At 46.4% G+C, this 16,442-nt stretch overlaps 1 protein-coding gene across 1 annotated transcript; it reads left to right on the top strand.

Moving 5' to 3' along the window:
- The first annotated feature begins 599 nt into the window (after positions 1-599).
- CHCT1 (CHD1 helical C-terminal domain containing 1) lies at positions 600-9,701 on the top strand. Its single transcript, XM_004325682.4, is given in 7 exon segments — positions 600-736; positions 1,253-1,276; positions 1,870-1,940; positions 2,207-2,382; positions 2,816-2,915; positions 5,994-6,189; positions 9,448-9,701. Coding segments are annotated over 7 exon segments (792 nt in total). The 5' UTR covers positions 600-675; the 3' UTR covers positions 9,612-9,701.
- Positions 9,702-16,442: the final 6,741 nt, after the last annotated feature.

Raw genomic sequence — 16,442 nt, 5'->3', positions numbered from 1 at the left:
CTGCTGGGACCTACCCCGGGGAACACTGTTGTGAGCGTTAATTGAGATAATATACGGTGGCTAGTATTTCTGTACACCTCTCTAGAAACACCACCACCACCCAACACAACGGGCTCCTTCCCTTCCTGGAGATTACGGTGGATGGAAGAGAAGATCTATCCCAGGACAGATTTACAGTGTTCCCTTCTCCCTATACCCTCTAGTCCATCGTCCCCAGTCGGGAAAGGGATGTTACAAAACCTGGTCCTCACTCTCGGGAAGCCTACGCTGAAACTGAAGGGGCATGAATGGTACACACGCAGGAAAATGACTTCAAATGCCTTAACCGGGTTCAAAATGGACAGCATCTGACAGTTCTCTTGGGAGAAGGGGTGCCAGCCCCTCCTGTCCAGCTGTGCACTCTGACAAAGTCTGGGATCTACCTGGCACAACCTGCTCACTTCCCTAGGCCAGTCCCAGTTGAAGGAGAGGCTGGTCACCCGGGGAAGGGGTGGGGGAGGGTCGGGGAGGGGGAGGGGCACGGCACTCTGTGTTGGCAGTTGCCATGGTTTTGCTCCGAGTTCTGAGTGTCAACCTGCCCACTCCCTGAGACACTCAGGTTCCAGAAGCAGTAGGTCAGAAGCCCGAGGGGGCTGAGGAGTGCTACCTCTGGAGCCCATCGGCACACCTGTTGAGATGGAAGCCTTAGATGGACACGGGGGTGAAGGGCACCAGCCACTAGAGAAGGTGCAGTGGGGTTGGGGATGTGAGGGAGTGAGGAAAGGAGGGCCCTGGAGGGGCTGGTTTGGGAAGGCAGAGAGTATGAACTCAAGGAAGGAGAGAAGAAAGAAAAAGGGTGAGGTACACGAGTTGGCAAGAGACTGAAAGAACAAGAGAAGGTTAATTCATTCAGACAGATGTTTATCGAGGACATATATATCTGGCAAGATGATGGGAAGGTTCTCGGCAAGATGATTGCTGTTTATGAAGATACACAGGCTCGGGTGTGTGTGTGTGTGCACGTGCGTTATGGTCTGTGAGGTCTGTCTGATTTGTGTGGTGTGTTTATGGAATTGATCAGCCAGAGTCCCCTCTCTCTCGGGTCTGGAGGAGCCTGTGTCCCGTTCCCTCTCCATCTTTCTCCCTCCCTTTCCCTGGTCTATCCCTTCAGAGTCTGGGCCTGGATCTTCCTTGTGCCCCCTGAACACAGGCAGGAATTAATGCTCACTTTTCTGAGAGGCTTTTGAAAGGTCAGGTGTGAATCTCGTGTCAGTCTAATCCTGTGCTATGACTTCAAGTATTATTCCACAGTCACTTCGTCGTTATTAATTTTCAGCTTTTTTTGCACCAGCTTGCTGTCAGAAAGTTCCTTCTCATCATCACCATCACCGTCATATGCTTTCTGAGTGCCCATTAGCCCATGGGCCTGGGATTTTTAGGCACTCAATAAGTGCTGAATGAATGAGTAAATGAATCCCTAATCATTCCCTCCAAGGAGTTACTTAAACTTCTTGGTGCCGTTAGTGCTCTCATCTGTAACCAGGAATAATGATTTCTAGCCTCACAGAGTCTGTGGGAGAATAGAATGGGTTAATGTTTATCAAGTGCTTTGCAAAGTTAGCTAGTATACCGTGCTACAGTTACTATAAAAGAAATGGGTTGGGCGTTCTAGGTTTTCTAAGCTGGGATTCTCAGAGATGGTTTTCTTTGCCTGGGGCTCACTCACCTGAGTGCTGGCTCAAGGACGAGGTCACTGGGAAAACGGAGAAGGGCTTTGGCTGGCATCTGGACCAGTGGTTGCCCAGCACTGCCCCTCAGGAGCAGTAGCCCAAGCCCCCCAGCTGACTCCTGCCCCTGCCTCCTCGCAGGGGACGGATGGACCCCGCTTAGAGAGCACCATCCCTGCCAGAGACTCACTTGTGTGCCAGGCCAAGGGCCTGGACAAGGACACCTTCAAAATTGTGAGTAAGGGGCCAGCCCAGGACCCTGTCCCCGTTCCCCACAGGTCAGGAGACCTGGGTCAGTAGTTGGCAGGCCTCAGACTCATAGTTCACAGCCCCGCTTGACACACTCTTGGGAAGGAAGTGGGGTAAGAGGTTGACGGGAGCCTCCTCAACACTTCCTGGGCCATAAGGGTTGCAGCTGGGCCAACCTGCTGGCTCTGTGGGGCTGCCCAGCTGCCTCTTGTTTTTCCTGTGGCCCCTCACTTCACCTGTTGCCTCCTAAGTGTAAAGAATGTCTAAGGCCGCTGAAGAAGTTCCTGCGAAGGTTGCACCCGCCGAGGGACCTTCCCCAGGAGAAGAAGCTAAAGTACATGAAGCAGAGCCTGGTGGTCCTAGGGGACCACATCAACACCTTTCTGCAGCACTACTGCCGAGCCTGGGAAATCAAGCACTGGAGGAAGTAGGGCAGCCTCCCTACCCTTACCACTACACTCACTCCTGGGCCGACCCCTCTAGAATCAAGGTCACACCTTAGTGAAAATCTCCTAGTTCTTTATCTTAGTGTGAAAGAGTCAGGATCCTGGAGTGAGCATGGTGAAGGGGGATGGGGAGAACAGGGTCTGCTTGCGACTCTGGGCAGCACTGAGTGGACAGAGGACTCGCCTGACCCCGGAGGGAATGGCCTCTGATCGAATAACTGCTGTGTGGTGTGGGGGACTCCTCACTGATACAGGGTATCCAAGGTCTGGCAAATCCCCATTACTCCATGTCCCCAACCAAACACTGAGGAGGCAACATTTCCCCCTGGGTGGTTCTGGCCACAGGACAAACGCTGAGGGAGCGGGGCTGTGCTCCGCCCCCCTCAGCCTTGGGCTTGGACTTCTCCCCTGCAGGAAGCTCTGGAGATTTGTCTCCCTCTTCTCAGAACTGGAGGCGAAGCAGCTTTACAGGCTCTACAAGTATACCAAGAACAGCCAGACGGCCAAGTTCCCGGTGAGGTTCCTCCAGGGTCCAGCTGAGGGCTGGTTGGTGTGTTCTTAAATTGTGAGGGGAGGCCTGCAACTGAAGGGCGGCATTTGGGATCGTAATTCCCCAACCAGGGATCAAACCGGCGCCCCCTGCAGTGAAAGCCAGGAATCCTAACCATGGGACCACCAGGGAATTCCCTGAAGGGCCCTCTGATATAGCCAGCACCCCTCAGTCCCTTCCACACTCACTGCCTGAGGAAGACGCCACTGCCCCTGCGGTGGGCACAGAGAGGGGCTGAAGAGGGCAGAGACTCAGCTTCAAGTTCTAGATATTTATTCATCCTCCACACCCACACCCTGATGTGAACAGGGGCAGGGACTGTTCACAGTCCTTGGAGAGCCATGGGCAGGGATGATTGAGGCCAGGCAGAAAGGCACAGCCAGCTTGGGGGAGACTGGAGATTGTTGCAGAGGACAGAGGACAGAGGACAACTTCCTGGGCAGGGACTTCCCTGGTGGTCCAGTTGTTAAGACTCCGAGCTTCCAATGCAGGGGGTGTGGTTCGATCCTTGGTCGGGGAACTAAGATCTCACGTGCCATGAGGCATGGCCAAAAAATTAAAAAAAAAAAAAAAAAGATCCTGGGCAGGCTTTGTCCAAAAACAGTGCTTCTCAAACATTTTGGTCTTGGGTCACTTCTACCCTCTTAAAAATCATTGGGAACCCCCCAAAACCTGTATTCCTGTAGGTTACATCTATTGATATTTATTTGCCCTACTAAAAATTAAAACTAAAGAAATAATTCAAAATATGTATTTACTGATTCATTTAAAAATAAAAACAAGGAGTCCATTATATATTAACATAATTTTTATGAGCGTTAACTGTATTTTACAAAACAAAAAGATTTAGAGAGAAGAGTGGCATTGTTTGACATTTTTGCAGATCTCTTTAGTGTCTGGCTTAATAGAAGACAGTTGGATTCTCATATCTGCTTCTGCTCAATCTCTTATGATATAGTGATTTGGTTAAAGTGCATGAAGAAAACCCAGCCTCATACAGATATATAGTTAAAAGAGAGGAGCATTTTATTACTGTTTTCCGATAATCGTGGATAGTTCTCTTTGCTACCACACCAAAACTCAGAAAGTGGCAGTTACTTAATGCAGTGTGGAATCTGAAACCATATTGATGAATGTTTTAAAATAGAATTAAAAAAATTTTTTTAAATTAATTTTATTTTTGGCTGCGTCGGGTCGTCATTGTTGGGTGTTCGCTCCTGTGCTTGGGCTTTCTCCAGTTGCTGCGAGCGGGGGCTACTCTTTGTTGTGGTGCGAGGGCTTCTCATTGCAGTGGCTTCTCTTGTTTCAGAGCTCAGGCTCTAGGCGCACGGGCTTCAGTACTTGTGGCACGTGTGCTCAGTAGTTGTGGTGCACAGGCTTAGTTGCTCCGCGGCATGTGGGATCTTCCCGGAACCTGTGTCCCCTGCATTGGTAGGCGGATTCTTAACCACTGTGCCACCAGGGAAGTCCCAGACATTTTTTTTTTTAAACCAGTTTTAGGTTTACAGAAAAATTGAGTATAAGGTATAGGGTTAGCCAAAAAGTTAGTTCGGTTTTTTCCATATAATGTTATGGAAAAACCCGAACCAACATTTTGGCCAACCCAATACAGAGTTCCCATATCCCACCCTTTTCTGTCTTCCTTATTATTAGCACCTTGCATTAGAGGGGTACATTTGTATCTTTGATGAGCCAATATTGATACACTATTAACTAAAAAAATAATGTCCATAGTTTACATTAGGGTGCACTCTTTGTTTTGCACATTCTATAGGTTTTGACAAATGTACAATAACATGTATCCACCATTACAGTAGCAAACAGAATAGTTTCATTGCCCTAAAAATCCCCCGTGCTCCACCTATTCATTCCTCCCTCCTTCCCCCAGACGCCTGGCAATCACTCATCTTTTTATTGTCTCCATAGTTTTTCCTTTTCTGGAATATCCATGTAGTTGGCATCATACAGTATGTAGCCTTTTCAGATTTGTAGCAATGAACTTTTCACTAGGTTACATTAGAATCCATTGGTTTCTCTCTTGCACTTTGAGTGGACCCCACTTTTCAGGGGGTCTGTGAGGTTAGAGTATTTCATAGAGCACACTCTGGGAACCACTGATCCAAAAGAATAATCACAGATAACAGTTTTTAGGTACCAGGCACATTATGTTCCCTCATGTCATCTTCAAAAGTAACACTAGGGCTTCCCTGGTGGCGCAATGGTTGGGAGTCCGCCTGCCGATGTAGGGGACGCGGGTTCGTGCCCCGGTCGGGGAGGATCCCACATGCCGCGGGGCGGCTGCGCCCGTGAGCCGTGGCCGCTGGGCCTGCGCGTCCGGAACCTGTTGCTCCGCAGCGGGAGAGGCCACAACAGTGAGAGGCCTGCGTACCGCAAAAAAAAAAAAAAAAAAAAAAGTAACCCTAAGTGGTAATTAGAATTATTGTCCGCAGTGTGTAAATGAAGGTGATGAGGTAAAGTAACTTGACCCAAGCCACATAGCAAGTGGGAGGGAAGAACTGGATTCAAACATAATCTAGTTCAAAGGAAAGCCCCGCCCTGACCTCACCCCACCCACTGCTCTAGCTGTGCAGCCTTAACCAAATCCTCTCTTTCTCTGGGTCTTTATTTCTACCTCTGAACATGAATGAGTGGATTCAGTGATTCCCCTTCTGAATATAAGGAGCTGCCATTTTGGTGATTCTTGGATTTCAGCAGCAGGAAAATTTCAAAAGATGTTTTCAGGCTCTCAATTTTAATTTTGCAAAGGACTTTAAAACAAGTACCACTGTTTCATTATAAACACGTAACACACTATACTCAAAAAAGAGATGAAGGACATATCCCAACGGAAAGAGACACCCAAGAAGGGACAGTTGGCAGCCTGGTCTCAATGTCCCCATGGTCCCCATCTGTGGCCCTCCATCCTTCTGGCTACACAGGTGTGAGGTGCAGTCCGGCCGAAGCTGTTGCCTAACAAGGGCAGGGCTGGGGCTCTGGCACATGGGCCCCTCTCTTCTGCTCAACACTGTGGCCCCCTTGCAGGTAGCCGCCTACCCTTTGGACATCCCGGAGAGCTCCTTGCCTGCCAACAAGGAGGACAGTCTGCCCAAGCTCTGCACTGCCTGGGGGCTGCACAGTCACCTCAGTGCCATGAAGGAGAGGCTGTCCAAGATGCATGCCCCGGGCCGCCAGGTCTCCCTGCTCGGGGAGCTGAGAGCTGAGGGCCACAGCAGGAGAGGTAATGCCTGGAGGAGGGGCCTGTGTGTCCCGTGGAACACCTGACATAGTCTTCATCCCTCCTCCCCATCTTCTCTTCATCCCTTCATTTATTTTACTTATTCATTTATTTATTTATTGGCCGCACCACGTGGCATGTGGGATCTAGTTCCCAGAGCAGGGGTCGAACCGCGCCCCTTGCATTCACAGCGCAGAGTCTTAACCACTAGACTACCAGGGGAGTCCCCATCCCTGCATTTCTGTTTTCTTTTTTTTTAATAAATTTATTTATTTACATTTATTTATTTATTTATTGTTGGCTGTGTTGGGTCTTCGTTGCCGCGCACGGACTTCTCATTGCGATGGCTTCTCTTGCTGTGGAGCATGGGCTCTAGGTGCGTGTGGGCTTCAGTAGTTGTGGCACGTGGGCTCAGTAGTTGTGGCTCATGGGCTTTAGGGTGCAGGCTCAGTAGTTGTGGCACACGGGCTTAGCTGCTCCGTGGCATGTGGGATCTTCCTGGACCAGGGCTCGAACCCGTGTCTCCTGCACTGGCAGGCGGATTCTTAACCACTGTGCCACCAGGGAAGTCCCATCCCTGCATTTCTCTTTCTGTCCATTTTCCTTCCCCCTCTCCGCTCTTTCTTTTCTCTTTTTCCCCCTTTCCCCGCAGGTATGCTCATTATAGAAAGTTTGAAATGTACAGATAGTATAAAATAGAAGAGAGGAAAATTACCCATCACCCACAGGTATGACTATTAACATTTAGGTGTGTTCCCTTCACTGTTCTGTTTCATCCCAACCCCCCAACCCGGAGGTCTCAGGAAACATGCCTTTTTCAGTTAACATGTAAACAAAGCACTTTCCCATACAACCAGAAGCAGAGCAGAGATGTTTCTAGAGGCTAAGAGCAGGGACTCCCGGGAAGTGTCCAAGCAGCAGCAGAATGTCCCCTCAGCTTTGGGCAGGGTATGGGCAGAGGAGGGGTTCATTCCACCAGGGAGGAGGCCGTCCAGCCAGCTGGCCTGGGAACCGACTTCCCGGCAGCCTTGGCCTCTGCAGTGACTGCGTGGCCTGGCTCTCTGGACAGAGGGTGTGGGATTAGGGGACAGAGACTCTTCAGTGAGAGGGACCCCAGCCAAGGTTGGAACCTATGAAGGCCCCTCCTGTGCACTGAGGTGCAGAGAGGTGTTGGGCCACCTACCTCTCACCCTTCTGGAACTGGCTTTTTGCTTAGCTCCTGGGGGAGAAGATGAAGGCAAATGGTAGCCTAGGACCGCAGAGCATGGTCCTAAACTGGACCCAGGTGTTCCTCTGAAGGCCAGGCTGGCTGGGGCAGCCCTCAGGGCATCTTCACCAGTCACAGTCCACCAGTCACTTGGACCAAGTGGGAGGGCAGGAATGAGGATGGGTCAGGTACAGAGGGCCCAGGTCAGGCAGCTACCGAGACCCAGAACTCTGCCTGGGCTCTGCAGGGGCCCGTGGTCCCAGTGCCTACTGTTTAAATTGAGGAAGTAAAACATACAGTGGAATGAAGGCCAGTCCATTATTAATATGATGTAGGTCAGGGACTTCCCTCGTGGCGCAGTGGTTAAGACTCCGTGCTCCCAATGCAGGGGGCCCAGGTTCGATCCCTGGTCAGGGAACTAGATCCCACATGCATGCCACAACTAAGAGTTCACGTGCCACAACTAAGGAGCCAGAGAGCCGCAACTAAGAAGCCTGCCTGCCGCAACTAAGACCTGATACAACCAAATAAATAAAATTAATTACTTGATTTTAAAAAATGATCTAGGCCAAGCTGTCCATGAATCAGGTGAGGATAGTGAGATGCAGGCTTTTGGGCCAGCGTCTCCCTGTACCAAGAGCTTTGTATCTCTTAATTTCACCCAAACCCTGCAGCATCCTGATGAGATGGGCATTATTATCCCCCTCCTACAAATGCACAATCTCAGAATACAGGGTAAAGCGTAGGTCTGGAGGAGGTAGGTTTGGGACAGGATTTAAAGAAAGGAATAAGGAGAGGGAGGGGGAAGGGGAAAGAGGTGGGAGGGACGTGTGTGTGGAGGTGAGGGGGCAGTGAGTAGACAGGCTGGGCTCAGGGGTGAATGGCCGGGCACATTGCAGAGGTGCAGGCTGGCGTGTAACAGGAAAAAGGCTTGGATGGCGGGATAAGAAATTGGGCTTGAAATTGTAACTCTTAAAATAACATTTTATTACAGGCATAAGCATATCCTAGAAAATTAGATAATTCAGATCAGCAAAAAATAAGAAAATATAAACATTGTCATCCAGTTAGCACTTTCCAGATTTTTTTATGTATATAAATACCTGTATTAAACAAAAATGAGACCATGCCGTATATAGGATTTTGATTTGAACTTGCTTTTTTCAGTTATAGAAACCTTCCATGTTAACATCTTCATTTCATCTAATTGTTGAATTAAATACTCCACTTTCAAATTTTCCCAGCAAAGACATCTTTTGCACTGGTTTCCCAAACCCTGTGTTTCACCTGGTTATGTCTCTTAAGCCTCTTTTAACCTAACCGAGTCCCCTTTTTTACACCCTGGCCTGTTGAAGAGATCAGGCTATTTTGCAGAATGTTCCGATTTCTGCTTTTTTCTTATTACTTCCTTTTGGTATCTTTGAAGCTTGTTCTTCTATCCAGGAGCAGGATTGTAGGTCATGAGTCTCGATGAATTCATGTTAAACATGTTTTTGGCTGGGATATGTTACAGACGAGGCTGTGTTTTTCACATTGTGTTACATGAGAGAACACATATCACCTGGTAGAGCCACCATGACTGAGTGAATCACCAAGTCTATCGTGCAGTTAAAAGTGACCTGCACGGTGTTTCTTGGGCACCATGTTCATGAGTCAGTTCTTAAGGAAAAAGATGGCAACGGTGTTTGCAAACAACCCAGCAACAAAGTACTGGGAATTGGGCTGTGAAACTAGAGAGAGGAGTGGGGAGGAATCAGAGTCGGAAGCCAGAGGTCTAGTCCCGACTGTACCCCTAGCTTGGATTAGGCTTTGAACAGCAGCCCATTTCCTTACTCTGTGCCTGTGTGAGATCCCCCAACTGTAAATTGGAGGGATACCATCTCCCTACCCCACAGTGTTTCTGTGAGAAAAGAGTAAGGGACATAGGTTGGAAGCAAGATAAGATTTTGTTGTCCTTCCTTTGAGTCCTTACCATGCCCCCCACATGTTACAGACTGAGATTCTCTAACTATTTGTGATGTCATCAGCACTGTCTCTGACTTTCCCTTTTTCAGGTTCTTTAAGGAAACTTCCTCAACAACCAAAACTCAAGAGAAAGAGGATTAAGGAAGCCCCAGAAACTCCAGAGAGCTGCCCACAAGAATACCCAGCTGGGGCAGAGGGCCGGCTCGCCCTGGATCCCAGAGCACTTGTACCTGAGGGCATGGGGGACCAATGAGGGGAAGGAAGAAATTGTCTCTGTCAAAAGGATGCTCAGGTCTTAATTATGTATAAATGGGGCAAGGAAATAAACATCCTTAATACAGTTTGACTCGGCTAAGGTGGTCACTGTGTCAAGGACCATCAGTCTGGGTGGAGATACATGTAAATAGACATTACAACGGGGTGACACAGGTGCCTGGGGAAGACCTCAGGGGAGGTAACACAGGCACTGATGTGTTTGCCAGGGAAGAGCACAGGTGGGAGTGGAACGGGCCTGGGGTAAGTCAGAGAGTGATAACTCTGGCGCCTGCCTAAATCGTCTGCCCTTGATCTCGTGGGAAAGTTAGCTGGGGGACAGTGAGAAGGGAGATGCCAGGAATGAGCTGGTGTGACTCGGTTATCAGGCAAAGTGCACAAAAGTGAGAGAGAGTAGAGGCAGGAGACCAAAGAAGTAACCATATTAATAGTCTTAGCTAGGAACTATACTCAATATTATGTAATAAGCTATAAGGGAAGAGAATCTGAAGAATAGCATACATATGTATAACTGAACCACTGTGCTGTATACCTGAAACTAACATGATATTGTAAATCAACTGTATTTCAATTTTTAAAAATTAAAAAAAAAGTCTTAGCTAGGATGTTGGTTCAAACCTGTGGTGCAAAATTGGCAGCCCATGTGCTGAATTCAGACCACTGATGTGTTTTGTTTGCCCCTTGTGGTGGTCTACCTGTTTAAAACATTTTTATAAAGAAAGTCAGTTGCCAATATTAACTTGGTACATTTCACATTATAAACAACAGCAGTTTAAAAAACCGGCCACACTTGGACCTGTCTTCTCAAATGACCACACCTGGCTGGGGCTGAGACACACATGGGGCTCAGGTTTCACTGATACTCTTTCCAGTTCACCACAGTCCCCACCCTCCCGGTTGCCTTACACACTGGCCTTCTTCACTTCCTTTCTATCACCTTTTGATCCTTTTAGCCTTTAGTATTTGTTACCCTTAGGGTATATACAAATGCAATGAAGCTGTGCATGAATGGGGGAGGAGTGAATTTGTGAGACTAAGGTAAAGTTGACAGTTTTTGGTGACAGAAGTGGGAGATGAGAAAGGAAGGGAAGGGGAGGAAGTGAAGGTGGTACATTGTTTCTAGCTAGAAAGGCCATGTGGATGGAGGTCAATTCCAGGAGGAGAAGCCCGTCCAATTATATTCCAAGAACACAGAAGAATCAGGACTCTGCTAGCGGCAGCAACATACAGTGCCCAGTATGGGCTGGAGCGGATGGGACCAGAACAAATGTGTGTGACCCTTTTTCCTTTCCTCTCTCAATTTGTACTCAGGAGTGAATATCATCAAAGATTTAAAATGTTAAAATGAATATCAGTCTAGACTTGAAGACCAAGTACAGGGAAGCATAAATAGGGAAGGAGGTGGCAGCCCCAGCTGCTTCTTTGTTCCTGGTACCCATTGCCTCCCAGAAGCAAAATGAGAGGCTAAGGCAGGGGCCTGGGATCAGCCTTACTGGGTGTTCCTGACAGTCCTGACAAAGCAGGGAGGATTTTATATGGGAAAAGAATCTGAAAAAGAATGGGTATATGCATATGTATAATTGAATCACTTTGCTGTACACCTGAAACAAACACAACATTGTAAATCAACTATACTCCAACATAAAATAAGAATTAAGTTTTTTAAAAAAAGCAGGGAGGATTTGTGAGAGAAGGGCAAGCAGGCTGGAGGGTAACCCTGACGACTGGGGGCTCTCCAATTTTCTCCACTCTGAGAGATTTCACTGACAAGTCCCAGGGAAAGGGCTGGCTGTCTGGGGAACGGAACAGAAGAAGGTGAACCCTGTGTGCGAGGCAGCACCGCCACCTAGAGGAAATATGGAACTCTACAGCCTTCTTCTTCCCGTGGAAAGAGATGGAGACCAGGAGGAAATGGGGGAGCTTCCTACCAGCCTTGAGGACAATCAGGAGGCCTGAAAGCAAAATGGGCAACAGGTGAGGCTTCGTTTTGGAGGCTCCTTAACTCCTTCCTCAAATTCAGTAGGATCTCAGAATTCTAAAAAGGCAGATCACATGACATTGCTCTGCTCAAAACCCTCCAACAGCACAGAGGCTTTTTAGGGCAGTGAAAATACCCTATACGATTCTAGAATCGTGGATACATGTCATTTATACATTTGTCCAGACCCATAGAATGTGCAACACCAAGAGTGAACCCTAATGTAAATTATGGACGCTGGGTGATTATGTTGTAGCCATGCAGGTTTCATCAGTTGTAATCAATCTACCCCCTGATGGGGGATGTGGGTAATGGGAAAGGCTGTGCACGTGTGGGGATGGCAGTATACAGGAAATCTGTGTACCTCCTGCTCAATTTTTCTGTGAACCTAAAACTTCTCTGAAAATAATGTATTAAAACAAACAAGCAAGCAAAACCTTCCAAAAGCTTTTTCCCTCATGCATGTTAAAAGCCAGTCTTTGCGAGGGCCTGCAAGGCCCTCGATGATCTATCCCTGTCCATTCTGTTGCCTCTCTGCCCTCATCCTTGCTTTTCTCATACCTGTCAAGCATACTCCGGCCTGAGGGCTTTTTCACTGGCTGTTTCCTCTGTCTGGAATGTTCTTCCCAAGTAATTACAATAGTACCCAGCATGTAGCAGGCACTTAACACACATTTGATGAATGAATGATTTAATGAATAAATGAACCAAAATAGACCTTTCACCCAAACACCACCTGGTTCAGAGGGGATAAAAGAGGCCCAAGAGGAAAGGTTACTTCTCCAAGGTTGAGAAGGAAGTCAATGCCAGAAGGGGGACGAGAATTCAGACCTGATGACCCCAGGCCAGTACACATACCACACACCAAGGACACACGTTCCACCTGCTCTCAGCCAACATGCTCACTTCCCACAAAATGTCAGTAACACACAAGACCCAATGTATGACTTCTCCTAGGATCGGCTGTATTTTCTTAGTAACGATATCTCTAAGGTGGACTTGGGGACACCAGAAATAGTGGGTGGGGGAGGTTATTTGGGGGTGGGGAGCCTTGGTGGAAACCCCAAACCACACCTTGACCTAAGCTGCCTGTGGATAGGCTCACCCTGAGGAACATGCCTCACTGATGGCTCCTGTCCTAGTGAATAATGGATACTTTCCCTAAAGTCTCAAACAGAAGAGTCTCCTGACCACAGATGTAATGATTAACTGCTACCTGACCCACACCCACCCCAGGCTACCAGAGTCTCCTGCCCGTCTTCTCTTCGTAATAACACTGCGGCAAATGCTATGACTCAGGAGAGATGGCAAAGTGCTTTGCATCCATTCTCCTCGGACCTTCATGTCAAACTTGTGAGGGAGATTCTGCCCCATTACAGAGAAGGAAGGAGGGGCTTAGGGGCTACCACAGCTGAATTGAGAGATGGGCTTTCCAGGTCTCCTGACTCCACATCCAGTACTCCTGGGTTTTGACTTTACAATTTTTTTCCTTTGTGCAGGCAGACATTTCCTATTTTTATATAGTTAAATTATCAGTCTTTTCTTTTAAGGCTTCTTTATGACTTCGAAAGGTCTTCCTCACTCAGAGAATATTTAAAATTCTATCTTTCCTTCTTCTAGCACTAGGATTTCAGTTTTTACATTTAAATCTTTGGTCTATCTGAAATTTATTTTGATTTAAGTTGTGTAATAGGATTCCAATATATATATTTTTCAGGTGGCTAAATGGTTATCCTTGCGCATGTGGGAATGTATTTATAGGATATAACATATAAGGGAAAAATCCACCTTTTCTACACTGTTTTGAAATGTCATCCTTATATATTAAGTTCCTGACTTACTTGGGTCTATTTCTGAACTTTCTGTTCTGGTCTGTTGATCTGTCTGTTCATGTAGAGTTGGGTTTTAATGAAAAAGGAGAAAAAGATATACAATAACCAAACAGGATATGATAGGAAAAGAGTATACAGATTCTAAAAAGAACCAAATGAAAATTTTAAAATGAAAAATAATTATTGATATTAAAAACTTAATAGTCAAGTTAAACAGAAGACAACATCTGAATTCACAGATTAATCTTGACATCATAAAGCAAAATACTGTAACCAGACATTATGGGCCTCCAGCTAAGCAGTATGTTTGCAAAAAATTTGAAACTGAATCTGATTAGATTTCTAGCTCTATTACCAGCTCATAGGAATACAAGGGACTGAGGAGCACATTAAATGATACCATGGGGACAGAATCAGCAAACTCTTGAAGATGTGAAAATTCACAGAACAAACAAACCAGTTACTTTAATATATAAACTTCAAAGGGGGGAAAAAAGAGGAAGAGAAAATCTAAAAATTAAAAGAGATTGAAGAACTATGACCAAAGGACATAAGAGGACCATGTTTGCACCCTGATTGGAACAAACCAGTTCTACAAAAACGTTTCTGAAACATTCAGGGAAATTGAACATGGGCTGACAAATTTGATGATATAAAAGGATAAGTTAATATTTCTTAAGTGCGGTAATAGTATTTTGGAGATATATATATAAGGTTTTTAATTTTTTTTGGCCATGCTGCATGGCATGAGGGATCTTAGTTCCCCGACCAGAGTTTGAACCCCTGCCCGCTACAGTGGAAGCATGGAGTCTTAATCACTGGACCACCAGGGAAGTCCCTGGAGTTATATATATATATATATATATATATATATATATATATATTTTTTTTTTTTGCAGTACGCGGGCTTCTCACTGCTGTGGCCTCTCCCGTTGTGGAGCACAGGCTCCGGACGCGCAGGCTCAGCGGCCATGGCTCACAGGCCCAGCCGCTCCGTGGCATGTGGGATCTTCTCGGACCAGGGCACGAACCCGTGTCCCCTGCATCGGCAGGCGGACTCTCAACCACTGCGCCACCAGGGAAGCCCTACATATTTTTAAAGTCTTTATATTTTAAAGATAATCTAGACAAAACAATGATTCTTGGATTTGATTTAAAATAATCCAGGACTTCCCTGTGGTGTAGTGTTTAAGAATCTGCCTGCCAATGCAGGGGACACGAGTTGGAGCCCTGGTCCAGGAAGATCCCACATGCCGCGGAGCAACTAAGCCCATGCACCACAACTACTGAGCCTGGACTCTAGAGCCCACGAGCCACAGCTACTGAAGCCCGTGCGCCTAGAGCCCGTGCTCTGCAACAAGAGAAGCCACCGCAATGAGAAGCTCGTGCACCGCAACGAAGACCCAATGCAGCCATAAATAAATAAATAAATTTATATATTTAAAAAACCCTCCTTTAAAAAAAAAATAAGGTACTGTCTGGAAGTGATCACATTCTTTTCAAACTTTATATATCCTGTCCGGCTTAACTATTTTATGCAGTTGTCCAGAAATTTTTTAAAATTGTGGGAACTCATAAAACTTAACCATCTTAACTATTTTTAAGTGCACAGTACTGTTAATTATATTCATTGTTGTGCAACTGATCTCCGGAACTCTCATCTTGCAAAACTGAAACTCTATTACACCCATTAAGCAGCCTCTCCCCATTTTCCTCCCCTCCAGCCTTGACAACCACTCTTCTACTTTCTGACTCCTCTAGATAGCTCATGTAAGTGGAACCATCCAGTATTTACTCGCTCTCCTCTCCCTTTTGTGACTGGCTTATATCAGTTAGCATAATGCCCTCAAAGTTCATCCATGTTGTAGTATGCATCAGAATTCCCTTCCTGTTTAAGGCTGAAGAACATTCCATTGTATGTATGTACCACATTTTTATCCATTTTTTATGCGTTCATCCATTGATGGACATTTGGATTACTTCCACCTTTTGGCTATTGCGAATAATGCTGCTATGAACGTGGGTGTACATATGATCATGACAATGGCTTTAACAAAGCTTTAAATAAAATGCTGCATAAGTACCAAGAAGTGGCAACTCAAGCTTTAAGGGAAAGCTTCCCTTGTCCTTTCAGCTCGATGAGGGAGATTTTATACAAGAAATGGCATTCCATACAACAGAAGAAATAGCATGTTCAAAGTCATGGAGATGTAAAAGGAAAAAAATTTAAATTCAGTATCACCAGGGAACTCCCTGGTGGTCCAGCGGTTAGGACTCCATGCTTTCACTGTGGAGGGCTGGGTTCAATCCCTGGTCGGGGAACTAAGATCCTGCAAGCCGCACAGAGCAGACAAAAAAAAAAAGTTCATTATCACCAAAGGTGGCAGGTGACGAAGTCAGTGCTGACTATTCCAAGTGCAGGTGGGATTTTGTCTAAATGTTGATCAATTTTCTTTGTAATCTTTTAAAATCGCGTTTCATTTCCTGAGTGCTTTAGATTCATGCTGTTTCATGGTGGATTTTTAAAAAGACCTAATGTGACCCCGCCATTCATAGGAGGAAATAAAACACAAAGAGGCTTATAATGACATATCTCAAATTCCTACTGTTGACAGGCAGGGCTTGAACCCTAACCCACATCCAGGGTTTTCTCCATTGTCACCAGCAGAACTTCACCAGGTCTCATCACCCATTCTCAGCCTTTTAGAGTCAGAAGACTAGGGAAAAGAGTGGTGTGATTAATTCTGTAAAGATCAGAAAGTCCCCTGCATTAATGCAGTGCTTATCGTTTCCAAAGTACTTTCACGAGCACCATCTCCAGATGCTGTTACCATGTGTCTTCTCTGCCACACAGCTCACTTTTGTTGAGCAAGAACACTGTTGTTCTAGTTCCAACAGTTTCTCTCACACTGTTCTCTAATAAAAAGTCTGTGATGTTTCAACAATCCCAAGTCCCAACCAAAAGTGAGCACAACTAAATTGGAAACAGATACACTATGAA

This window comes from Tursiops truncatus, chromosome 20 (assembly GCF_011762595.2).
Source record: "Tursiops truncatus isolate mTurTru1 chromosome 20, mTurTru1.mat.Y, whole genome shotgun sequence".
Lineage (NCBI taxonomy): Eukaryota > Metazoa > Chordata > Mammalia > Artiodactyla > Delphinidae > Tursiops > Tursiops truncatus.
This window is presented reverse-complemented; position numbering and strand designations above follow the sequence as displayed.